We start from the raw sequence: 24,792 nt of genomic DNA, 5'->3' as shown, positions 1-24,792 counted from the left end.
GTAGGGGAGTGAGGGGATTGAAACACTGAGATTCTAGTTCACAGTGTTTCCTCAGGTCACATTTCCTGCACAAATACTGTATTCCAGGACCAGGCTGGGGCATTGGGAACCAAGCAGAACCAGACAGATGTGAGCTTTGCTTTTCAAGGGATTCACCCAGTCTGATGGGGGAGGCGGCAGGGAATCAATCAGTCAAACACTACAGAAAATTACAGCAGAGCTTGGATAGCTGATCAAAAGGGGCCTGAGGTAGTGGGGAACGGGAGAGTTCTGGAAGAGGAGACACCCATGACTGAGGGAAGAGGGACAGTTGGTCACAGAGGAAGATGAGGGTGCTCTGGCACAGGGAACAGCCAATGCAAAGGCCCTGCGTTAGAAGCCTTGCAAGGGAAGGAGAAAGAGGAGGTGATGGATTAGGGAGGAGAGGAGGGGTACAGAGTGAGACAAACAGGAAGAGAAGAAAGGGGGAGGTAGGGAGGAAGAGGAAATAAAAGTGGATGAAGGCCAGGAGAATATGGAGGAAGAGGGGGAGATTTGATTCTGAGGGAGGTTGTAAACTGGCCTGAATCTAATTCACACTGTAACGTCGCCTCCTGGCGACCCACTGGAGAATAAGCCGGGAGATGGGGCCGGTCCACCCTTGGCGTCTACTGTTTGGCCATCAGAGTTGGTCACAGAAAGTGACAGGCTTTTTAGTCTTCCAGCCTCAGTTCCTCCATGAACAGAATGGGGGCAATATGCCTCCAGCCCCTCACCCACTCTATGCTGATGGGCGCTTTGCCTGCATGTGCTGATGTGATTGTCACTAAGCCCTAAGAACCTACTGCCATCCCCTCATCACAGAGGGCAAACTGCGGCTCAGAAGACCGCACATGGAAGGCAGAGACAGGACTGAAACTCGGGACCCCAGTCCTGTCCTGGGCTTTGGTAGCCTGGTCTGGCCCCTGGTGGGGACCCACCCCTCCCAAAGGATTTGGGAAACACGCCCTGGTTGGGTGGAACTGTGGGTGTTCCTGGCGTCCCAAGGTGCCAATTAAATGCTCGTGGTCGTCTGGGGCCGGAGCTGTGGACAGCGGCATGGCCGAGCCAGGGCCAGAGCTGGGCCGCGCTTGGCGGGTGCTCGCTCTGTGCGGGGCTGCGCTGTTCCTGGCAGCAGCTGCGGCTGGGGCGGCCCTACTGGCCTGGAATCTGGCCGCCGCGGCCTCCAGGGTGTCTCCCTGTCCGGAGCTGGAGCCAGGGGTCAACACCACGGTGTCCCCCAGGGATCGGGTGCTGGAGGTCCAAGAGCTGCAGCGACAGCTGGCAGAGGCTGCCCAAAGGGAGGAGGCTCTGGCCAGGCAGCTGGACCAGGCCGAGCGTGTCCATCAGGAGCTGGAGGAGGCTTTAAAGGCCTGTGAGGGCCGCCAGGTAGGTGGGCAGTGTTGGGGGCTGGGGCGTCCAGAATGTGGGGGGAGAGGGACTGCACCCCCCCAGGGATACCCCCCTGTGCTTTGATAGCCCCAATTCTTCACTGTGAATGAGATCAGCACCATAATCCCAACTTCTACAATGCCAGTTCCCCCTTGAGTTCACATTCTATCTAGAAGACTCCATTGTCCTCTGCTATTTGCCAGATAAACAGTAGTGGCTTGAGAAGCCCCAGACCCCTGAGCCCACCTGAGAAGGCCCTGTTTTATCCTTTACCTCAGGTACCCACTCAACTCCCCCCCACCCCCAGCCAGTGTCCCAGCCCTATTTCTGGAAAAGGACAGTCATGTCACCTGTAATTAGGAGGCTAAAGTTGGCTTCTTGGAGGAGGTACCAGCCAAGTCCTCCCTTTTCCTCTGGCCACTTCCTTCAAACGCTTTCTTAACCCTTCCCACCCCTAGGCCTCACAAACGCTTTCTTAACCCTTCCCACCCCTAGGCCTCACAAACGAACCATCCTCAAAGTCCCAACCATTCACATATACTAACTACTATGTACAGGGCCCAGGAGAGGTTGGGCAGCATGTGAATTTTAGAAATCAAAACAGACCTCTTGATCCCTTCCTGCCTGCCTAAGGGAAGGGCCTGGGACAACTGAAGTGTCCCATTGGAAGACGCTCTGAGGTGAGGCTAATTGCTTTGCAGAATGTCTCACAGAGGTGATGAACAACCCATATATCCAATCACTGTCAGCCACCAAATGTGCTTGTGTTCTTTGAAACTCCCAGTCAGTGAGTCTAGATATAGCTGAGATTGGAGCTGGAGTCTGACCGCAAAGCTAAACCCTTTCCACATCCTCGAGTCTTAGAGTTGGGGGGCGGAGAACCTAAGCAGAGACCTCCTTCCAGGCAGGCAGGTGTCAACACGCAGTACCCCAGACTTGTGCGGCCATTTCTGTGTTTTACAACTACAGGGTCCCAAAGGACATTCCAACAAAGCTCAGGAAACACCAGGGTTGTCTCAGTCTCCCCTAGAAAGGACAGGGTCAATTCACTCCTGCCCTCCCGGGATCCTCCCTTCCCTCCCCTCCACTCCGCAGAGCCAGCTTCAGACCCAACTGATGATACTGAAGACTGAGATGGACCAGTCGAAGGCACAGGGGACACAGATGGGGGCCGAGAACGGGGCACTGACAGGTGTGTTTGGGGCGCAAGGGTGCTGGGCAGGGCTAGAGGTGGGAGAAGCCTAGAAAGTTCCTAACTACGCAAAAGTAATGCAAACGACATGCGAATGAAAACGAAAACTTATTAAAGAAATGCACATAACATGCAAAGGACACAAAAACGCAAATGCAACAAAACATGTAAACGACTTCCAAAAGTAACGCAACCTACGAAGTGCTAAGCAAATGACAAGTAAAGGTCATGTAAACAGCACACAAATTTAATTCAAATAAAGCAAAGCACGCAAGTAGTAGACAGACTATAAACTCTGACGCCGGCGCGCCCCGGGTTGGGAGCCTGGTCTCTAGCCTCACCGCGCCCGCTGCGCCCGCAGAAGCCCTGGCGCGCTGGGAGGCGGCGGCCACTGAGTCTACGCGGTTACTGGAGGAGGAGCAGCGGCGCGCAAGCGCGGCCGAGGCGGAGAGCGGAGCCTGCGCGGCCCGGGAGGCGGTGCTGCGCGAGCGCGTGTGAGTGAGGGGCGGGTCCAAATGAGGGGCCCGAGTTGGCGCCTAGGGGTGGTGAGCTGGTTGGGCACTCTGGGAGAGGGAATGCCCTGGTTGGAGCTGGCACTTCGCAGGCCTGGGTTCATAGGTTCGGGCGCATTTGGGGGGTCCTGGGAGGGTGGTGGAAAAGTGCAAGGAAGTAGCACGGGGATCTGGAGCGGAGCTTCCTTAGAAGGGGCTAGGAGTCCCTGGGGTGGAGTCCCGGGAATGGCTAAGGGTGAAGAAAGGTTTAGGGTCCTGAGGATGGGGTTCCCAGGAAAGGAGGAAGAGTGCTGGGGCTCTCTGGAGTGCTGACGGGCCCCTACTCCTTCCTGTTAGTAAAGCCCTGGAAGCCGAAATGGACGCCCAGCGCAGAGTGCCGCACTCCCGGGCCGGCTCGGAATCCCGACCCCGGCCGAGAGCCCGCTCTCGCTCTCGCTCTCGCTCCAGACCTTCTGGGGGCTGCCGGCGGCCGGTGCGGCGCACACGAGGGTGAGTCAGCCCCTCGCAGGATGTGTGCTCGAGCCCAAGAGTACAGACACTGTACGGTCCCGGGACGGACACGTATAGAGGTGCCCACGCTGGACGAGGTGCCCGGTCGATATCCATCAACGCTCATCTTTAGACCAGCCGCTCTTAACAGAAACAGAAAGGAGACTCAGGGATGCTCTCTCCCCGACCATCTTGTGCTTGCATTCTACAGACAAGAAACAGGCCATTTAGTCACCCAGTGAGGGAGATCATGCTGATGTGGGACTTAAGTGCCCTCTAAGGATAGTGTTGCTCTCATCCCACAGTCGTGGAAACTTAGGGTCTAGCCTTGGCTTAGGAGGGACCTGAAGAGGTCAATTCTCCTCTGTACCTCAGTTTTATAAAAGTGTTTATAGATTTTATAAAAGTGTTTAGAGAGCTGGCTTCTCCTGGGCACCAAAAACTGACAAAGCACAGGAAGAAAACTACAAAACACTCTTCCTGTGAGGATGGTACAAAACTCCCAAGTGGAATTTTAGCATATTTAAAAATATGCCACAACAAAGATGGCTTATACCTGAAATGCAGGGGTGGTTCAGTATTCAGAAGTTTGTTAATAAAATTCACCATACTAATGGATCAAATGAGAAAAAAGTTCTGAAAAGGCCATCAAATTCAGGAACAAGGTGAGGAGAACAACTATTAAGTATTGGTTTTGGAGGTGCTAGCCAGTGTGTTTAAGCAAGAAAAAGAAATGAGACACAATTATTAGAAAAGTGGAATTTATAGGTTGATCTGAAAGCACTGTTTATACAGGTAAAAAAAATTAAAATAACAATTTCATGTGGCGCAATTTCATGTTACTTTTGACTTTTACATTTATATTTGACATAACTTCAGACTTACAGAAAATTTGGAAGATGATTGCAAAGAATTCCTGGACACCCTTCACCCAGATTCCACAGATGTTAACTTTTACCACCTTTGCTTTCTCTCTCTCTCTCTCTCCCTCTCTCTACTTTTATTAAAAACTTGCAGAAATGATGTCTCTTTACCCATAAATACTTGGGTTAATATTTCCTAAAAACAAGGACATTCTCTCACATAATCATGGTACAATTAAGGAAATCATGAAATGGACATTGATAAAATGCTGTTATGTAATCTGCATACCTTAAGCTGATTTTGCCAACTCTTCTGATAATGTCTTTTAGAACAGAAGATTATTTTGTCTCACCATACTGTATTTGTGAAGTCTCCTTCATCTCCTTTCATCTGGAACATTCCTCAGTCTGTCTTTGCCTTTCATAATATTGGCATTTTTAAAAAGCCCAGGCAAGTCATTTTGTGGAGTCTGAGTTTGGGTTTGTGTGAGGTTTCCTTATAATTTCAGGTTGGCATTTTTGGCGGGAAAACATCAGAAACAATATAACCTAACAATATTATCTGCTGGTGTTGTGATTATATATAGAAAACCCAAAAGAATGTACTGAAACTTCTGTATAAACAACTAGCTAGGAAATCCTTTGAAAGAAAAGAAAGATTCATTTCAGATTTTTTTATACCCAGGAATAAACTAATTTCCATATTATGTAAGGAGCTCTTATAAATTAATTTTTTTAAAAAAACAATTCATAGAAAAATGGACAAGGATCACTGACAGTCAGTGCACAGAAACATACCAGAAAAGATGCCCAACCTCACCCTGGCCGGTGTGGCTCAGTGGATTGACGCTGACCTGCGAACTGAGGGGTTGCCAGTTCGATTCTTAGGGCACATTGCCTGGGTTGTGGCCCAAGTCCCCGTTTGGGAGCGTGCAAGAGGCGACTGATCAATGTTTCCCTCCCTGTCTTTCTCTCTCCCTTCCCCTCTCTCTAAAAATAAAAATTTTTAAAAAATAATCAGTGATCTTGAGAACAGATTAATAAAAATTATTTTTAAAAAAGAAAAACAATGGGTAAATCAAAGTCTGAAGTTTAGTTAACAGTAATATACTGCAGTTAATTTGTTCGTTTTGGCAAAGGAATCATGGTGTATAAGATGCTAACAATGGATGAATCTTGGTGAGGACTATTCAGGGACTCTTGGTATTGTCTGAAATTTTCCTGTAAATCTAAAATTATTCAAAAATTCAAAATGTATTTTTAAAAAGGAGAGGGAAGAAGAGGATGTTGTTACCACATTCTTGGTAATTGCCAAAAAATTGGAAAAAACCTCAATGATAGCCAACCGGGGACTTGAAGTGAGTGTACACAGTAGAATGCTATACAACTATTAAAAAGGCCAAAGCAGATCTGCAGGACACACAATGTAAAAAGCAGGAAAGCAATAACCCGAGGGAGACTTTTATCCAAATATTTCTAGGAATCACTGGTCACAGCTGTGGCCTCTGGGGAGGGAACCAGGGGCTAGGTGTTGGTGGGGGAGGCAGTCTCATGTTTCTCTGTATATCTTTTTGTAATGTTTGCATTTTAAAAATCATGCATATGTTTTACCTTTAAAAAATTAAATTTTGTTTTGAAAAATTCTTAAAAGAGTCTGGTGTGGGGAGAGGAGTGGGAGGTCTTGGAACACTAATCCCTCCTCAGCCATGCATGCTCATTATCCCCTCGTCTACCTGGGAGTTGGTGGTGCCAAATCAGGGCCTTACCTGCGAGAGGCCCACCTGGATGGGGGACAGGAGGGACCCGCCCTGCAGGAGGAAGTGAGGCTGAGGGGAGGAATAAGAGGGTCTAGCCTCTGTGTTCCTCTGTGCGCCACCAGGGGGCGTGGCAGACGTATAAGCAGGAAAGGCACAGTGAGATCTGATGTCAGAGTTGGGAAGGGAGAGAGGACAGAGGGGACTCTTAAACCCCTGGGGAAGCCCATAAGATTGGGGGTGGTTTAGGAAAAAGAGGCCATGCCTCTGGTTGCACCAAGGCTCCCCAGCTGCAAACAGCACTCCGTGGTGGGTCCTGCCTCCTGGACCCCACCTGCCTACCACCCCAGGGGGCCAGCCCCTGGCCTGACCTTGCTCTGTTCTGCCTTCTCTCTCCACCTGTCTAATTACCACTCAAAGTCTCCGTCTGTCTCTGCCTCTGAGTCTCTTTATCTCTGCATCTCCAACCCTGTCCCCAGCACACCTTCCCAGGTTTTTAACTTGACTTGCCCTATCCATAGTAACCCTGGGGCCTCCCTCGTGGCTAGAGGCAGGGGTGGGGAGATTGAGATGAGAAATGTGGGTGCAGCTGTGGGCAGAAAGCACCTGGGAGAGCAGCAGGCTGACCTCGCTAGCCCTCCAATTCCAGGTAAGAAAGTGGGTCAACTTTTTCTCAGCCAGGAACGCGGAGGCCCAGAGAAAACAGGCTGTCCTCTCTAAAGGGCTCTCTGCCTTCTCTCTCACCTTCAAAAGCGCAAAACTTAATCTCTTTTGAATTTAACCAAAACCCAAACACCTTGGCATAAATGTGGAAGGTTTTCTGAACTTTGCTGACATTTTTCTTCACCAGAAATATCACTTCCTCAGAGACTTTCTAGAAGTTAAAAACAAAACAAAACAAAAACAAACAAACAAAAAACATCATGTCTCCAGGAGGACTTCAGTGTGTGTTTTCAGGTAGTGACAGAGTTAACTTTCTCATGACAGTTTTCCCTTCTCTGCCAAAACAAATGAAACCAAATTGATTGTTTTTTATTTTTAAAAAGTTTAAAATTGAAGCCTAATTTTGGGATGACCTTCTCAGAGAATTCAGATGATAGATTCATGCACAAAATTTCCTGTGAACATAACAAATTGTTTTCAGGAAAAAAACCAACACTCACATCAGGACCTATATGCATTTGACCACATGTGAATCCAAGGACTGCTCACCTCCTGCCTCTGGAATTTTCTGGCCAGGGACATAGACAGAATGTGTTCAGAAAATCTGTTTTTTGAGATTTCATTTTATTTTTTTAAAGATTTATTTACTTACTTTTTAGAGAGAGGGGAAGGGAGGGAGAAAGAGAGGGACAGAAATATCAATGTGTGAAAGACACTTCAATTGGTTGCCTCTTGCACGTCCCAAACTGGGGAACCCAGACATGTGCCCTGACTGGGAATTGAACCCGCAACCTCTTGGTTCACAGTTGGGTGCTCAGTCCACTGAGATACACCAGCCAGGGCCTGTTTTTAGAGATTTTAGACACTGCTGGTAGGGTTATCAATAGAAACAACCTCGTTGGAGGACAAATTGGTGACAGCTGTCAAAATGTAAAATATGACTGCTTTGAGAACCAGTGATTTCATTTGTGGGGCTTTGATATCAAATCTTATTTTGTTCATTGGAATAAAAATTTAGAAACTGTCTAAATGCTCATTGATAATTATTATGGAATTGTATGTAGTGAAAACCTGAACAGGAGGCAAAGGAATAAACAGATCCCAAAGACATGTTGAGCAGATAGAGGAAGTTACATCATTAGTTTTTCCATTAAAAAAAAAAAAAAATCTAGCCCTGGCTGGTGTGGCTCAATGAATTGAGTGTTGGCCTGCGAACCAAAATGTCACTGGTTCAATTCCCAGTCAGGGCACATGTCTGGGTGTGGGCCAGGTCCCCAGTTGGGGGTGTGCGAGAGGCAACCAGAGGCAACTGATTGAGATATCTCTCACACAGATATATCTCTCACATATCCATGTTTCTCTTTCTCTCTCCCTCCCTTTCCCCTCTCTAAAAATTAATAAATTAAAATTTAAAAAATCTAGCTGAGGTTAGCTCTTTATTTCACTGCATTTTGTTGGATTTTGGGTTTTTCTTGCTATTTCTGCACTATCAGGCTCTTTCCAAGCTACATTGTAGCAATTTGAAAGTTTTAAGCATCACTTTCTGTTTGAACTCTTTAGAGGATCTAGGAGGAGCTTCTAGATTTCCAATGGACTCACCAACAAAGCTAAACCAAACTCAACTGCAGAACCTTCTCAGATGCCCAGGGAAGAAAATTCAACTGCTTCTCAACCTGCCTCAAGAGTACTAACAAAGAACCTCACTCAGTAACTTGATTCCCATCCCTAGTACTAAATCCCCTTCCCTTCTGCCAGAATACTCACCCCAACAGCAGGTCAGAGAAAAGAACTTACAAGGGCTTGGACTGGGCCTAGGTCAAAGCATACTCCACAGGAAGAAGAGTGGCGTAAGGACATTGGCAACTGCTCGGAAAGAAAGGATGCAAAGGTTATTAGATAGAGCACCCTGTCTCTGCTTTGAAAAGACCCACTGGAGAGGAGTGTTGAGGTGGAATCAAGATTCAGATTTAGATGTAGCTGCCATCGCCTCTATCATGGAGATCCTTCCGATAATATTAGCATGGAGAATAACTGTGACATGAAGCCAACTTAGCCATAATCCTTATTCTTGTACTGTTTTTATTTTCTTGCTAGTAATTTTGGGATCAGTATGCAGCAGCTTGCGAAAGCTACTCTATGCTAGGATAGGCCGTATAACAACATTATGATAACCTACAATATAAGTTCTGTGACGTCTTTTTTCTTGCATCTCTTTCTTGTCTACCTTGATACCAGAAACTTATAAGGAATCTATGTAGTTTGTATTTGAATGACTTCAATATACTTCAGTTCCACTTTTTTACTTAACCCAAAGAAGCACTAATAAGTCTTAAGTATTGCTGATGTGTTTTAGAAGCCTGAAGCCGTAAGATGAAACCCAACAACAAGAATTAGAAGCAAGCGATTTGTGTGGAAGGAATGTAAAAAAGAAAAAGAAAACATTGGGTGGTTTGGCTAGAGCATAATTAATGCAAGGTGCATTAACTAGATTTTCTAGTTTTCAAAAATTTTGTAATAATTTTTTGATGTGCCATTTCAAATTTCAATAGCAAATAAATGTGTGTATAAGGGATCTTATTAAAATTTGAGCCCTGGCTGCTGTGGCTCAGTGAACTGAGCACTGGCCTGCAAACCAAAAGGTTGCAGATTCCATTCCCAGTCAGGGCATGTGCCTGAGTGGAGAGCTTGTTCCCCAGTTGGAGGCATGGGAGAGGCAACCCATTGATGTTTCTCCACCTCTCTTTCTCCCTTCCACTTTCTCTAAAAATAAATAAAATAAATAAAATCTTTAAAAACATAAAATAAAACTTGAGGCATATTTGAGTACCTTTAAAAAAATTCTAGCTATTGCCAGGTGGCTCAGTTGGTCAGAGCATCATTCTGATATGCCAAAGTTGCAGGGGCCAATGGATACATAAATAAGTATGTTCCCCCCCCCTCTCCCCCACCACCTCTCTCTCTAAAAAATAAATTGAATTTTTTGAATCTATTAAAATAAGTTATTTGAAAAAGAAACATTACAAATAAAGGATGTGAGATCAAATTTCTGAAAAGAAATAGAATATTATTTTTGGTCTTGATAAAAGACATTAGTATGTATATGTAACACCCTTGTTCTGACATTGTAACAATTGCTCAAAATTGTAGCACATCGGCACCATCATGTCAAGGATGGCTTTTAACTTTGAGGGGAGTTTATGGTTGCCTTTCTTTTTGCTTGACAACATACATGCAACATTTTCAATATATCATGAGCAGTCAAAATTTGAACTGCACACCAAGACTTTCCCATCTCTTGGCATTGGCCTAGGCACTGCCTCCATGCCTGAACTCCTCCACTGGACCTTTGTCACTCAGGCTTTACCTCATCATGCCCCCTTTCCTCTGGGCTCCCACAGGCCTGGGACACCAGCCTCTGAAGGCAGTGCTCCTCCCCTGTGTCTGAGTTCCTCAGCCTGGCATCAGAAGCTACACATGATGCATCCCCTCCCACCTTAAAAACACACACTACTTATTAAGGCTGAATGTGTGCCAGGCATTGTGACAAGTGGTTTACAACTCTCTGTGTTACCACCATTTTATTTTTTATTTTTTTAAACATTTTTTAATCTTCACCCAATGATACATTTTTATTGCTTAGAAACAGGCAGAGAGAGCGAGAGAGAGAGAGAGAGAGAGAGAGAGAGAGAGAGAGAGAGAGAGAAAGAGAGAGAAAGATCAACAACTGGTTGCCTCCCAGACTGGGGACTGAACCCACAACCGTGGTGTTTTAGGTTGATGCTCCAACCAACTGAACCACTCGGCCAGGGCTTGCCTCTATTTTAGAGAGGAGAAAACTGAGGCTCAAGAAGGAGATCACTGGCCTGAGGTCACACACTGGTAAGTGGCACAGCCAGAACTTAACTCCAGAGCTCTAAATTGTAACCATGAATTCACTCTGCCTATATGGCCCCCATTAAGGAAGATGGAAGATGCCCTTCTCCTACCTGCTGGGGTTGGGGGGAGCTCTGTGGACCTGGCCAACCTCGAAGAATAACTGGTTGGGCACCACTTGCAGCCCCCAACCGTCCTCCCTTCACTAACCAGATGGGAAGGGTCTGGGAATCAGGAATCACTGGGTAGCTCCGAGGACCAAAGGTCAGACAGGGGTTTCCTGCCTACCCCTGGGAACTTCCTCCTTCCAGTCCCAACTCCTGCCTCCTTGATGAACACCACCCTGGAGTACCCCTCCCCCCTGTCAACTAACCCCCACTCTGTTAACTCTAATGGGGGGATGGGACCCCCTGCAGCAGCCTTCACCCTGCTGTGCCCTCCACGAGGCAGTGAACAACAATTGTCACCCAACTAGGGCCCAACCTCCTTGCCTTCTCCTTGTCCTTTTCCCTTGGGCCCCATCTCTCCTTCCTGCTACGCTTGACCCCATGGGGCTAGGGGCTGCGTCCCACTCTGTCTCTCCAGGCATGAGGGCCCGTCCCAGCTGGGGCTGGGGCTGAGGCTGGGGCTGGGGCTGTGGCTGATGCCTCTTGGAAGTATCTGGCATCACCCAGCATGGAGGATTTCCCTGAAACTTCTGGTTCTGGGGTGACAGGCAGAAGGACGCACCCAGAACTCTTTGCTCCTTGTTTCCAAAATCTTCTCCATGCCCACCTAGGGGTGACCCCCAGTGAGGCTCAGCTCCCACCTATCTGGCACTTTCTGTTCACCATCTCACAGAGCCCCAAAATAATGCTTCCAGCAGGAAATGATAGCAATAATAACAGCAGCTTCCCCCTGCAGCCCTGCGACCAGGCATGGTGCATACCCCATGTCACAGATGAGAAGCTGAGGCACAGACAGAAGCCCCTCCCATGAGCTCACACAAGCCCAGCTAGCTCTCCCTGCTGCTGCTCCCAGAGCACTTATTAAGCACCTAGTGAGCTGGGATTGGGTAGAATGACAACTTGGGGAGTCCACACTGCCACCATCCACGGATCAGTCCTCTGTGAGCTCAGCGCTCTGCACAATTCAGCCCATTTAATCTACACTGCCCAGCGAGGTGGGCTCACATCTGCAGTCAAGCCGCTGGGAGGTGAGCATGACTGGGTGAACTAACAGCTTAAGACCCAGGGGAGGTCCCTTCTCCTCCCTGGGCCTCAGTTTTCCTCCTACGCACGAATCAGAGGAAGACAGAGCTGATATGCTGCAAGTGCTGAAAACAGCGCCTGGCACAGAGCAGGGGCAAGGGAGGAAACTGAGGCTCAGAGAGGTTGAGGAAGCCCAGTCACCCAGCTGGCGCCCCACCCAGTGTTCAGAGGCCAGCCACACCTTGGTTCCCCCTCAGTCCCTGCAGCCCACACCCCACCACCACCACCCTCCCGCCCTCCCTTCACAGCCTGGGTGGGAGTGTTGAGATAACCCACTGCTCCCTGTTTCCTCCTGGCCAGGAAGGAGCCAGGCAGCGGAAGTATTAAGAAGAGTAATATAAACACTCCCCCCTGTGGGCGGCAGGGCCCAGAAGGGTTACAGCTACTACCCAGAGCAGACCAGCCAGCTGAGCAGCACCGGCATACCAGGCGGCCGCCCCAGGAAGCCATGGGCCTGGCCAAGGAGCATGGAGGGCCCTACTCCCAGGCGGGGGGCAGCTCTCGGGGCTGCTGGTATTACTTGCGCTACTTCTTCCTCTTTGTCTCACTCATCCAGTTCCTCATCATCCTGGGCCTGGTCCTCTTCATGGTCTACGGCAACGTGCACGTGAGCACTGAGTCCAACCTGCAGGACGCTGAGCGCCGGGCTGATGGCCTGTACAGCCAGGTCGTGGGGCTCACAGCCAGCCAGACCAACCTGTCCAAGGAGCTCAATCTCACTGCCCGTGCCAAGGACACCATCATGCAGATGCTGCTGAATGCCCGCCGAGAGGGGGACCGGATCAATGCCAGCTTCCGCCAGTGCCAGTCCGAGCGGGTAAGGCCAAAGGCCCCGGTGACCCCAGGAAAGTCGCCTCACCTCTCTGAGCTTCAGTTTCCACATCCATGAGATGGGGAGTCACAGACCCTATATTTTGCATGAGGTGCCCTAGTAGATCAGCAATGTGTATTTTGCTCGTACAAGTATATACCATACAATATTTGGGATACACTTATACTAAGAAAAACACCACACGACAGTATTGGTTATCTATCTGGAATTCAAGTGAACTGGGCATCAGCCCTGGGCCCATGACCTAATATGCAAATGTGCCCAGAATGTGCCAGCTGCAAATACACTGCACACAAGAACTGACTAAGTAAAGACTCAGAACTTTTGGTTCTTTCTTAGTAATAATTATGAATGGCTTATATTTGCCTTATGCTAGTGTCTGCTTTAGGAATATCATCTCATCATTGGAGCCCAAGAGGTAGGGAGAAACTCTAAACCCTGTGGCCCCCAGGAAAAAGTCACAGTGGGGCACCTACAGGGGTCTCATGGAGACGGTCACCCCCTCACATTCATGTCAAACTCACAGGGAAGTCGCCCATGTTCCCTCACACACATGCCGCACACGCCCTTTGTCTGTGGAGGTTTTGGTGCCAGAGACACTGAGTAGGGCGCTCCCCTCTCGGGCCGTGGCTGGGGTGGGGAGGAAGGCTGGCTGGGTCTAGCCTAGATTTTTCCCACAGGAGGGGTCCTGGTTGGCTGGGGTGAGAGGTGGGGGTCAGGGGGAAGGATAAACCTCTGCTGGATACTCAGCCCACCAAGCTCTCCTCAATGGACAGAAAGACCCCCTCAGAGCTGCCCCAGGAAGGGCCATGTCTCCCTCAGACTCCCGAATGGGCTTAGATCCGCCTTAGATCCCCAGAATGGGGGCAGTCCCTCTGCAGACCACAGAGCAGACTGGTACCCCTCATACTCCCAGAGCAGGGCAGATCTCCCCTCAGACCTCCAAGGAAGGATGGCTCCCCATCAGACCCTCAAAAGGGGTGAGCCCTCCCTCAGATCCAGAGCTGGGCGGGACCCCCTTCAAGCCCTCAGCATGGGTTATGTGCCCCCTCAGACTTGCAGGCCAGGGCTGTGTACTTCCTCAAGCCGCTCCCCACTACCAGGTTGGGGTGGGCCCTCTCAGTTGTCTCACTTCCTGGGTATTTGGATCATCCAGGACACACAGCACCATCCACTCAGGAGTCATAGGAAGGAATCAGAATCATAAAGTGTTAGACATGGGCAAGTATCCCAGAAGTCTGATGCCATCATGGATCAGAGATCTAAGAAGCTGGATCTTCACAGCTTTAAATTTTGAAAAACAGGCTTTTATTCCCTTTGAGTTGACAAATTCCTCTGGGCTGGAACTCCTCAGGGTTTTCTCTTGAGGCAACCCTGGGTCCCCTGTCCCCCTTCCCAGGAGGGAGGGTGCTGATGGCTGTGGGATAGCCCCTGGACCTGCCCCTGGACCTGCCCCAGCTCCTTTCCAACCACCCCAGTGTCTGATGGTAGCAGATATGAATCTTGGTCTTTCCCCAATTCTGTCAGTGGTAAGAAACATGCTTTTTCTTAAATTTTGTGCAACTGCAACTGCATTTCTGATCCCGAGATCCTGGAAAAGAAAGCAGAATTGAACTCAGTGATTTTTTTTTTTCACTCTGCCCCGTTGCCACCTGTGTCCAGGTGCCAGGACCCTGACCCAGGATGTGGCAGACACGGTGGGGCCCCTTTTGACACTTGTTCTAACTGGGTGAGGCCTCTTTCTCACTTTGTGTTTGGCTCCAACTCACTTTGTCTCCCCCTGTGCCTCATCCCCTTCTCCTTCTGTGGCTCAGGCTTTTGAAAGCAGAAGTCACTGAGACTCCCCAAGCTATTTCTGTACCCCTTTCCCCTAACCCCAGGTCATTAGCACAGGCCAGCTTCCTCAGGACAAGGAGTGACAGAAAGACAAACCATCTGCACTTTTCGTATATTTACTTGTTATATTTCTACAGAGGGTTGTGTGTTCCAAAGTTTGGAAGGCATGGCCTTTGTTCAATTGTAAAAGCTTAATTTGCATGCCATATAATTGACCCATTTAAAGTGTGTAGTTTAATGATTTTTAGTACATTCACAGAGCTGTGCAACCATCACCACAAATAATTTTAGGCTATTTTTCATTGCCCTAAAATGAAACCCTGTCCCCATTAGCAGACACTCCACATTCCTCCCTCCCCCCACCCTCTGGGAACCATGAATCTGCTTTCTGTCTCTTATGGACTTGCTTATTCTAGACATTTTATCTAAACAGAATTGACACTATGTCGCCTCTTGTGACTGACATCTGTCACTCAGCATCATGTTTTCAGGGTTCATCCATATTGTAGACTGTCAGTGCCTCTTTTCCTTTCCATTGCCAAATCATATTCATTGTAACACTAGGTTTCTCTATATAGGAGGTGGGCCCTCATGAACTGGGCTAAAGTAGGCCATCTGGGTGCTGGATCTGGGGCCCCAGCCAGGAGGGTCTGGGCAGCCCAGGGTCAGGGGGCCCACAGGCCCCTCTGAGCTCTGTCCTGTGTCCTGTCCGGGCAGGTCGTCTATATGAACAACCACAGGTACTTTGCTGCCATTATCCTGGACGAGAAACAATGCCGAGAACAACTCAAGGAGAATAACAAGAGCTACAACAGTGAGTGGTCTGGGAAGCAGGGAGACAAGGTGGTGGCCTCCCCATCCAGTTCCTTGACAGCCCTCCAACTTCCCTGAGCCCTATCATTCTGTACCTGTAGCCTCGCTCCTCCTGCTGAACCAGAAGGCCCAGGCACTAGAGGTGGAGCTGGCCAAGGAGAAGGCTGTGTGCACCAAAGACAAGGAGGCTCTGGCGGTGAGAAAGCAGGAGGTGGAGGAGAAACTGGCTGACTGCAGCAAGGCACAGAGGCAGCTGCAGCAGGAGCGACAGCTAGCTGTAGATCAGCTGCAGAAGGTGCAGGCCCTCTGTCTCCCACTGGACAAGGACAAGTTTGAGGCGGACCTGCGCAACCTCTGGAGGGAGATTCTCCAGCGCTCCCTCGAATCACTGAGCTACAGCCCATACCATCCCCTCAGCCTGGATGTGGGCTCCATACGGAGAATGTGCGACCACATGCCTACCCTCATGAACACTAAAGTGGAGGAGCTGGCCCGGAGCCTGCGGGCTGGCATTGAGCATGTGGCCCGTGAGAACTCAGATCTCCAGCGCCAGAAGCTGGAAGTTGAGCAGAACCTGCGGGCCAGTCAGCAGGCCAAGGAGAAGGTGGAAAAGGAAGCCCAGGCCCGGGAAGCCAAGCTCCAGGCCGACTGCACCAGGCAGACCCAGCTAGCGCTGGAAGACAAGGTGGTGCTACGTAAGGAGCGAGACAATCTGGCCAAGGAGCTGGAGGAGAGGAAGCGGGAGATTGAGCAGCTCAAGATACAGCTCGATGTCACAAACTCGGCCCTGGACAGCTGCATAAAGGCCAAGGTAGGCTGGTGGCCCTGGATTCAGGTGGCATTGGGGTTGGGTCGAGGGGCCAAAATGGTGGTGATGTCTAATTTGGGTTTGAGGTTGGTTTGAGTTTGGGTTAGTTAGCACTCACTTGGGAGTTCTACTGACATTAGTATAGGGGCCAAGTTTGAGATGGGATCCACACTAGGGGAGAGTGTAGAGTTAAGACTGGAGTGGGAGGCAGGCTGGCTGTTGGGTTCAGGGTTGAGTGAGGGGCGAATCTAGACTGTCAGTTGCTTTGTGACCAGGCTAAGTTGAGGGGTTGAGAGGGGACTTAGAATTGAGGGTAGGGCCACACACAGGTGGCTGGTGAGGGCACGATCGGTTTAAGGATTATGGTTATGCATTCACATAGGATTTTGTTGGCATTAAGGTTGGGGCAGAGTTTGAAATTGGGAATGACACTGAGAAAGGGTTAAGGATTGGGGTTGAGTTTAGGGCAGCTGATGGGCCTCAAAATTGGTTTAGGATGAGGATTAGGGATTTGTTGAGGGTTGGCGTCAGGGCTGGGAATTGTTTGAGTTGAGTCAAAGGGTCAGAATGCAATGGGTTAGGGTTAGGAGTGGCATAAGGGTTATGGTGAGGGTTAAGGCAGGTCTAGAGAAAGGCTTGATGTGATGTTGAATTTGTGTTTAGGGTCGGGTCAAGGTGAGCTCTGGGTGACTGCCATGCCTAGAATTGCTTGGGGTTAAGATTAGGGTTCCATCTCATTAGCCTTAGAATTAGGGTTGAGTTTGGAGTTTAGATTACATGAAAAGGTTAAAAGCGGGGTCAGGGGTTGTGTGCAGGGTACCTTCGGGCTCTAGCGTTGGGTGAGGAGTGAATCTAGAATGTCAGTGGTGTTGCCATTGGATTGAGGTATTGAAGCTGGAGTTGAGGCTCAGGTGGGTAGAGGCGGCTGCTGAGTCTAGAGATGATTAGAAGTTTGGGGCCGAGAGTTGACTTAGGGATTTATGGGCATTAGGAGGAGCAGGATTGACACTGACCATAGGTTAAGTTGAAGTTGGGCTGGCACTGGAATATATTTGAGGTGAAGGATTAGGTGACCCCGGATTAGGATGGGGATGCACTGGGGTTGGGGTGAGGCTCAAAGCTGGATCTAGAGTAGAAGATGTGTGGGGCCTGATCTTGGGGTGGGGCTGGGTTGGGGCTTTGTTTCTGGGAGAGGCTGGGACGTTTAAGTTGAGTTGGGGTTGAGCGTGACCTTGGGAATGTGTTGTAGGTGGCCATGGTGGTTCCCAGGGCTGCGGCGGGGACAATGGCATTGGGGGTGGATTTTTCATAGTGGCTGGGTCTCGGCGATGGGTTGGGGTCAGAGTTAGATCTAATGTTACATCAAATCAGATTTGTCATTGGGATTGTGTTTAGGTCAGTGTTTGATTCTAATGAAAGCTCCATTTTTGTGTTGGGATCGGATTTGAGGAAATTGAGTTCAGAACGGAGTTTGGATTCCAGGTCTGAGGGGATTGGCTCAAGGTTGTTTGAGGCATGGCATTAAGAATTGGGGTCCAGTGGTTCACAGTGTGGGTCGACTTCAGTCTGGAGGAGGGCTGGATTGGGTGGATGGACTCAGTGAGGGGTCATGGCAGGCCAGCCCTGCAGAGTGGAGTCTCTGGGGAACTACTGAGCAAAGCTATTTGAGGGCAAGCGGACACAGGTGATGCGTATATACCCATTAGCACCTGGGTCCCCCAGGAGGACCTGTCCATTTCTTCACCTTGGAAGGACCTCAGGGCCAATCTCCAAGGGCATGGAGGGGCAGGAATCTCCCCAGCACTCTGGTTCAGGGGTCCTAGGGTCTACCAACCTCCCTCTGTCCTTCTTCTCACAGTCACAGACAGGGCCTGTGCCAAGACCTGTTGGACCTGTTCCCAAACCCCTGCCCATCGGTAAGTGAGGGCAGAGCCAGGAAGGGGGCTGCCGCCTATGCCTAACCCAGGGGAAGGGGCTACTAAGGCAATAGGTTGGGCCTAACCCCCTCTCTCGGCAGACCGAGCTGTCCTGGAGGAATTCAAGAAGAAGATACTGGAGTCTCAGCAGCTCTTTGCAGGCAATGCAGCTTCATCCAGGTGAGCGTTGGGCAGGTTGAGATGTTCATCTCAATGCTTTGGTCTCAGAACTAGGGGTGGAGGGAGACTCATCTCACACTTGCTGCTTTCTTAATTGAGTGCCCGCTGTGTCCCAGGCTTTAGGCTGGGACCTGAGGACAGGAGCAACCAAGATGCATGCCGTTCCATTCATGAAACTCCAATTAGTGGGCGAGAGACAGTGATGGAGCCATGATAAGAAGAGTGGCCAAGAGCCTTCCATGATTAGGTGCTTAGTGTGAGCTGGGCATAGTTCTAAGCACTCTGTACTGTTAACTCGTCCAGCCTATCAGTTGGTGAGCTAGTGTTATTCCCACTTTCTGGATGAAGAGTGAGGCACAGAGAAGGTGCGCACGATGCTCCAGGTAACCCAGCTAGGGAGGAGCAAGCTGGGACAAAAGCCCAGGTGATTAGACTCCAGATAGGCAAAGGAGGGCCTCAGTGAGCAGGGCACCTCTGCATTGGGGGATGGGCAGGAGCAGGCCTGGGGAGGGCAGGTGCACAGTTCTCCAGACAGCATGGACTGCCACGGAGAAGGTCCAATGGCCTGGACCAGGGTTGGGGAGGGTGGGCTGGAGTAGAAGGAATGAGGGAGAGCAATATGTGACAGTGACCTTAGGCCTCTCACTCCACCCCTCACTTTCTGCTTCTACAAAAATTGGGGCCTCTGAGATCAAGGGCATGGAAATGCTTTGCCAACTGTAAAGTGCTATCCAGCAATGGCTGGAGCAAGGGGCTGGGGGCCTCAGCAGGGAATCTCAAGGGTGCCTGGCATATGCTCAGGTCATGACTCCGTGCCTCCTGGGACCGACACCCTGCACAGCACGGGGAGGGTAACTCAAGCTGCCACCCCAACAACTCCCTGTGCGCTCTTCGAGGTAGAGGTCACTCTCCCTGTTCAATAACACACCACTGGCCTAAGACCTGGGGATTGGTAGTCCCCTTTGCAGTTTAGGACCTGAGGTCCAGGGAGGCAACAAGATTTTAAGTCAGATACCTTTGACCCCAAAGCCTGTGGTTCCACCACCAGACTATTGTCCGCCTGGGACTGTTTCAACATCAGCGCACTCAGTGCAGGCCTTGGGTCCAGATGTCCGTCCTCAACACCCAAGGTTCGCCACAGGTGCCCCCATAGCCACTACACCTCTTCCTACGTACTCTGTCCGACGGGAGCTCACCCCATTGAGGAGCTGGTCTCGCTCTGGGAGGCTCTGTCTGGGCAAAATCCCTCGGCCTCAGGTGGCCTGCAGAGAGGGGAGCAAGAGGGTAGGGAGAAGCCCCTGCACTGAGCAAAGAGGTTTCCTTTCTCCATCTTGGCCTGAAGCCATCGTGGCAAGGAAGGAGGTTCTATTATTATCCCCATTTCTCAGAGAGGGAACTGAGGCCCTAGGGAAGTGATCAGCCCAGACAACATGCGTCAGCAAATCAGGGCCAGAGCCAGGCCTCTCCAGGTCCCAGCTGAGAACCGGGGAAGCTCTTGACATTGTTTACCCCAAATGCCGTCCCTCTGCTGAGAAAACAATGCCCTCTTAAACCCAGGCCCCTCCTGCTTCGCTCTGCAGGGCTGCAGGAAGGGCCTCTGGCTCCCTGGGCTCCAGCCTTGACTACCTTTCCCTTGAGAAAGGGGCCTGGGATAAGCAGGGCAGGGCCATCAGCTCTGGGTTCAAGTCCTGACTTGGCCAGTCACTCAGTGGGTAACCGCAGGTGAATCACTGGCCGGAGAATCACAACATCCAAATTTTAGGTGCACCCACCCAATCAGGGGCCAGGTCTGAGGTCCTGCATTGAATGACCCACCCCCAATTTAGGAGCAGATTCCTTTTCACTCTTGTTCCTCTGCACCTCGAAAAAAATCTCTGCTGATGCTAGCTTGCCCTGAGGCCTCCCACCTGTGTGCTGCTCTCCCAGGTTCACGAAGTGAGAGCAGACCCGGAGCCCAGCATTACTAGGACTTGAGCACAAGGTCTTGCTTCTTAATTGTACATTTTTAGGTCACTTTCTATTAATGGCAGGTGCTTGAGCTTTCCTATGCTTGGTAGGGCTGGGTGTCCACTGGGAGTCAGTTTAATGAATTTAAAGAAAACACAATTGAGATGAAGACATGTGAAGAAAATATTGGTTTAGGGGACAAATGGCTGGAGGTGGGAAAGTGATGTGGAAGGTCAAAGGTGGGAGTTCAGCCCTGGTTCTAAGCCAGGCACACAGTGAGTGTTGCTTGAGTTTGTTGCCATCACCATTATGATTTGTTTGTTCATTCAACCCATATTTCTTGAACGGCTGCTGGGTGCCAAGGACATGGGCAGGAATAAGGCACAGGAACTCACGCCCTTGTGGGGCTCACATTCTCATGGAGAGACGGACAATAAACCAGATGAATGAGTCATTATAAGGCCCCTTGGTGATGGGTGAGACAGAACAGGGATGAGAGGGTATGAGAAAGTTAGAATTTTCCATGAGGGACCAGGGCAGGCTTCCCTGAGGTGACATTTGAGCAGAGAATTAAAGGAGGTGAGGAAGGAGCCACTGCGGGGAGGGTGTTCCTGGGAAGAGTGCACCAGGCAGAGAGCACAGTCTATGCAAAGGCCCCGAGGTAGCCATGTCTGTTGAGTTTGAGTGAGGAGACTGATATGGCTGGAGCCAAATGATCAAGGTGGGAGCGTGAGAGGAGGCAAGACTAAGGAGGTGACAACGGGACAGATAAGGCAGTGCTCTGTGGTGAGGATACTGCTGTCAGTAGAGGAGGATGTGACCTGATTCAGGTGTTAGCACCCTCTGGTCATGGTTGGAGGGTGAAGGTGGGAGTCAGGGATCAGCGTGAAGGCGACTGGACTGGTTCAGGTCAGCAAAGGGGGTTCAGGAGCTTCAGTCTGTGAAAAATGGCCAGCGGTGATCCTCCCCTGTAGACTGACAGGCAGGAGTGTCAGACAGAGGCTGGAGCTGGAGAGGGTGGACCAGAGCCAGCGAAGGAACGTGAGGCTAGGGCCCCAGGGAAGAGCCAGGGAAGGAAGGGAGGGGGCCAGCGGAAGCAGACTTGGCTGTGTCCCCCTCCTCCCCCACCAGGAAACAGCCTCTGCGCCAACCCCTGACCTCTCACAAGAACCTTTGCCAGGCCAAGGGGGGGTGAGGGGAGGGGGGATGGGCATTCCCGACAGCAGCAGGATGGCTCCTGCAAAGGGGGGTGGAGTGGAAGTGGGATAAGAGTTCTTGGAATTTGGGGGAACTGTGGCAGGGTCTGAGTCCCTGAAGAGGAAGCCTGGTGGAGAAGAGTAGATAGAACCTTGAGTTCCAGATCAAGAGGGTCTGGATTTTTTCTGAGGGCATGGGGGTGGGGGTGGGGGTTGGGGGTTGTAGAGCAGGTGAGTAGGGGCAGGCACGCAGAAGAATCTTCCTGGGAATGAAAGTGGGGTGGATATGGACAGGTCACACTCCCAGGATCCCCAGGGCTCAGGGAGCAAGGATGAGAGCCAGACAGATTGCAGCAAAGGCCTGGAGCACAGGAGGTGGCCTCTCTGAACCTCAGACTCTTTTTCCCGTATAATGAAAAGGCATATACCTAGGTTGCAGATTCAACACCTCAGACCCACCATCCCAAAGAAGTCAACAGGTAGGAGTCTACTGGGAGATGAACCCTGAAGGAGCCAGAGTCCTTGGTAGCATCAAGGAGCTGGGGTAGGAGGAGGCAGGCCCAGGCAAGGTTTGTCCTTCTGTCTGATCAACTGTTGTATTCCCATTGCCTTTCTGCCTTAGTGGCTGAGAAGTTCCCAGGCCCCGAGGACTGAGGGATGGCCCCAACTCGCCAGTCTGCAGACCTGTTGCAATGAGATGCCCACAGCGTGGGATGCAGTCAGGCAACCTCCGTGCAAACACACCATAGTGGGCACCCTTGGCCTGTGCCCCATGCTCATCCCCCCACATTCCACCCAGACCCTTAATGTTCACACAGGCCCACACCTGCACTGTGTAATCACTCACCCACAGCTGCCATGATGATAACCCATGGAGACATGGTAATGGTATCACACAGACACAGTGACATGACACAAACACTTCTGCAAACCCTCACCCAATATCACACCCCTCTACACACACAGGCCAAGACACCCACAGCATCCCCTCTCAGCCCAGCACCTCCCCCCGCTTCTGATTCCCTTATCTTCCTGACACTTCCTCACCCACAGCGCTTCAGGCCTGGCGAAGTGAGAACAGGAAGACATTCACCTCCATCCCTGGGCGAGTTTCCAGGCCCTCCTTGCATGCCAGGGAGCATGTGGTCCAAGGGCGAATTAGCCTGCTGGCCCTGTCATGGCCAGCCAGGGCACGGGCCCTTCACTTCCTATCCCCCCACACCCTGCCTGTGGTCCCTAGAAAATGTTAGTGGCACTAAATAAATGTTATCGATCCCTTTGAAGACTCCAGAGTCATGATTTATGCTTTAAAATGGCACCACCCAGCCTTGAGCAACAAAAAGACTAGAAAGAAGATAAAAGATGGAGAACCCCTGCCCCAATGTCCCTGGGCCAGAAGACCCAGAACAAATGTGGGGGGACAGCAACTTCCCCCAAGGTCTGGGCATCTCCGTGTGGGAAGATACAGCACTGTCAATTTGGTGCTTCCTTAAAACATATTCACGAAGTAGTTTCTTACAGGGCAGATTACCCATTTGTAGCTTTCATTTTTCTAGATTTGCAAAGATTCTCCCAAGTCTTGACACTTGCTAAGGTTACTACAGCCTGTCCTGAATTGCAGGAACTCCTCCTTGCCAAAATTATTCCAGGAACAATATCACAGATGTCTCAGGCCATTTGTTTTGTTTTGTTGTTTGTGGCAAGATGGGATGTCAGAAAGTTCACCGGTCTACTTTGGGAGCAATTCAACTCCATGATCAGGTAGCCGGGGAGAAGCACATCAGAGGAAGAAAAGAAAATCACACTGTATCCAGCAGACTGGAAACAAAAGTTTAAAAGCCATAATACCTACTGCTGGTGAAGATATAAAAACAGGAGGCATTTTCCCATAGGACTGGTAGAAATGAAAATCTCATCATAGCTCTTCTGGAAATTAGTTTGGCAATACTTTAATAAAAGTAAAGATGCACCATCCTGGGCGGGTGGCTCAGTTGGTTGGAGTGTAATCCTGTAACCGAAAGCTTGTGGGTTCAGTTCCCAGTCAGGTCATATACCAAGGTTGCAGGTTCAATCCTCAGTGCAGGCCCATGCGGGAAGCAATCAATCGATGCTTCTCTCTAGCATCGATATTTCTCTCTTCCTTACCCTCTCTCTAAAAGCAATGAAAAAAATGTTCTTGGGTGAGGATTAAAAAAAAAAAAAAAAAAAAAAAGTAAAGATGCACTAACTCTTTGATTCAGTTTCCCCATCCCTGGAGCCTTATCCCTGAAACATAAAACCTCCAGGGAAAAAAAAAAAAGCAAATAGTCACCCACGGAAAAACAACCTAAAAATTGTGATCTAGAATCTCAGCTTGTACTGCCACCCCCAACCTTGATTCCCTCCCAGTCCATCCCCTGGGACCCTGGGCAGGGAGGGGATGAGTCACGAGGAGCTGGGGCTGGCAACACACGCTTAGGGCAGACAAATCTGGAGGGACAAAGGAGCGATACTTCCTGGACACGGAAATGTGGGTGAGAGCGGCTGCAGGAAACACTTGGCTGGGGTCCCGCCAAGGCAGTGCAGGGGGGTTAGCCAGGCCAGGCGCCCAGACAGACCAGTCTGGAGGCCCCAAGGAAGTAGGGACATCCCTGTGACCCTGAGCCTAACGCTTGGGCAGCCTGAAGTCCTAGTCTGCAGACACGGTTAGTCTCAGCAACCACAAGACGCCAGAGTTGGGATCTGAAGTCAGACATCCCTGATTCAAATCTTGACACAGTCCATCTCAGCCTCCATTTTCTCATCTGAGGAATGAGTGACATAATCATTCTAAACTCTCGGGACACATGGGCACAGGACTCTTACTCTTGGCTGGTCTCCCCGATCCAGGGCATCCCAGAATGCTATCCCTCCAACCACCCCCATAACCAGCCCTCCAGAGGGATCTTTCCATCATGGGGTCTGACCATATCCTTCCCCTCAAATAGCTCCCCATTACCCTGGGCACAAAGTCCAGTTCTTCCTCATCTCTCTTGTGCCCCCTACCCCCATGCACAAGGAGCCCTGGCTCCAGATGTCCTGGACATTTAATTATCTGACTGGAGTCACTGACATTTTTTAAATCCTGTTTATTGGTTTTTTAAAAGATTTTATTTACTTCTAGAGAGAGAAGGGAGGAAGAAAGAAAGGAGAAAAACATCAATGTAAGGAAAGTAGATAGATTGGTTGCCCCCCCCCCCCCCGCCCAACTGGGGACCTGGCCCATGTCCCAGGCATGTG

At 50.3% G+C, this 24,792-nt stretch overlaps 2 protein-coding genes across 2 annotated transcripts; both read left to right on the top strand.

The window, feature by feature from the left end:
• Window positions 1–1,077: 1,077 nt before the first annotated feature.
• CCDC194 (coiled-coil domain containing 194) lies at window positions 1,078–4,548 on the top strand. The gene is made up of 4 exons (XM_090288905.1): window positions 1,078–1,407; window positions 2,506–2,602; window positions 2,964–3,096; window positions 3,451–4,548. The coding sequence occupies exons 1-4, from the start codon at window positions 1,078–1,080 to the stop codon at window positions 3,605–3,607; spliced, it is 717 nt and encodes a 238-aa protein (XP_090145031.1). The 3' UTR covers window positions 3,608–4,548.
• Window positions 4,549–12,357: 7,809 nt separating this feature from the next.
• PLVAP (plasmalemma vesicle associated protein) lies at window positions 12,358–22,817 on the top strand. Its single transcript, XM_090289918.1, has 6 exons — window positions 12,358–12,823; window positions 15,392–15,488; window positions 15,589–16,298; window positions 18,154–18,211; window positions 18,313–18,391; window positions 22,157–22,817. Exons 1-6 carry the CDS (start codon window positions 12,455–12,457, stop codon window positions 22,161–22,163), a joined length of 1,320 nt encoding a protein of 439 aa, XP_090146044.1. The 5' UTR covers window positions 12,358–12,454; the 3' UTR covers window positions 22,164–22,817.
• The last annotated feature ends 1,975 nt before the right edge of the window (window positions 22,818–24,792 follow it).

Source organism: Furipterus horrens, unplaced genomic scaffold, assembly GCF_987537825.1.
Source record: "Furipterus horrens unplaced genomic scaffold, mFurHor1.1.pri manual_scaffold_10, whole genome shotgun sequence".
NCBI lineage: Eukaryota > Metazoa > Chordata > Mammalia > Chiroptera > Furipteridae > Furipterus > Furipterus horrens.
The sequence above is the reverse complement of the archived record's forward strand: the minus strand, read 5'-3'. Positions and strand labels throughout refer to the sequence as shown.

Coding starts and splice junctions, on each gene's coding strand:
- CCDC194 (XM_090288905.1), top strand. CDS start 1,078: ATGGCCGAGCCAGGGCCAGAGCTGGGCCGCGCTTGGCGGGTGCTCGCT. Junction 1,408..2,505: donor AGGCCTGTGAGGGCCGCCAG/GTAGGTGGGCAG, acceptor TCCACTCCGCAG/AGCCAGCTTCAGACCCAACT. Junction 2,603..2,963: donor CGAGAACGGGGCACTGACAG/GTGTGTTTGGGG, acceptor CTGCGCCCGCAG/AAGCCCTGGCGCGCTGGGAG.
- PLVAP (XM_090289918.1), top strand. CDS start 12,455: ATGGGCCTGGCCAAGGAGCATGGAGGGCCCTACTCCCAGGCGGGGGGC. Junction 12,824..15,391: donor GCCAGTGCCAGTCCGAGCGG/GTAAGGCCAAAG, acceptor CTGTCCGGGCAG/GTCGTCTATATGAACAACCA. Junction 18,212..18,312: donor TCCCAAACCCCTGCCCATCG/GTAAGTGAGGGC, acceptor CTCTCTCGGCAG/ACCGAGCTGTCCTGGAGGAA.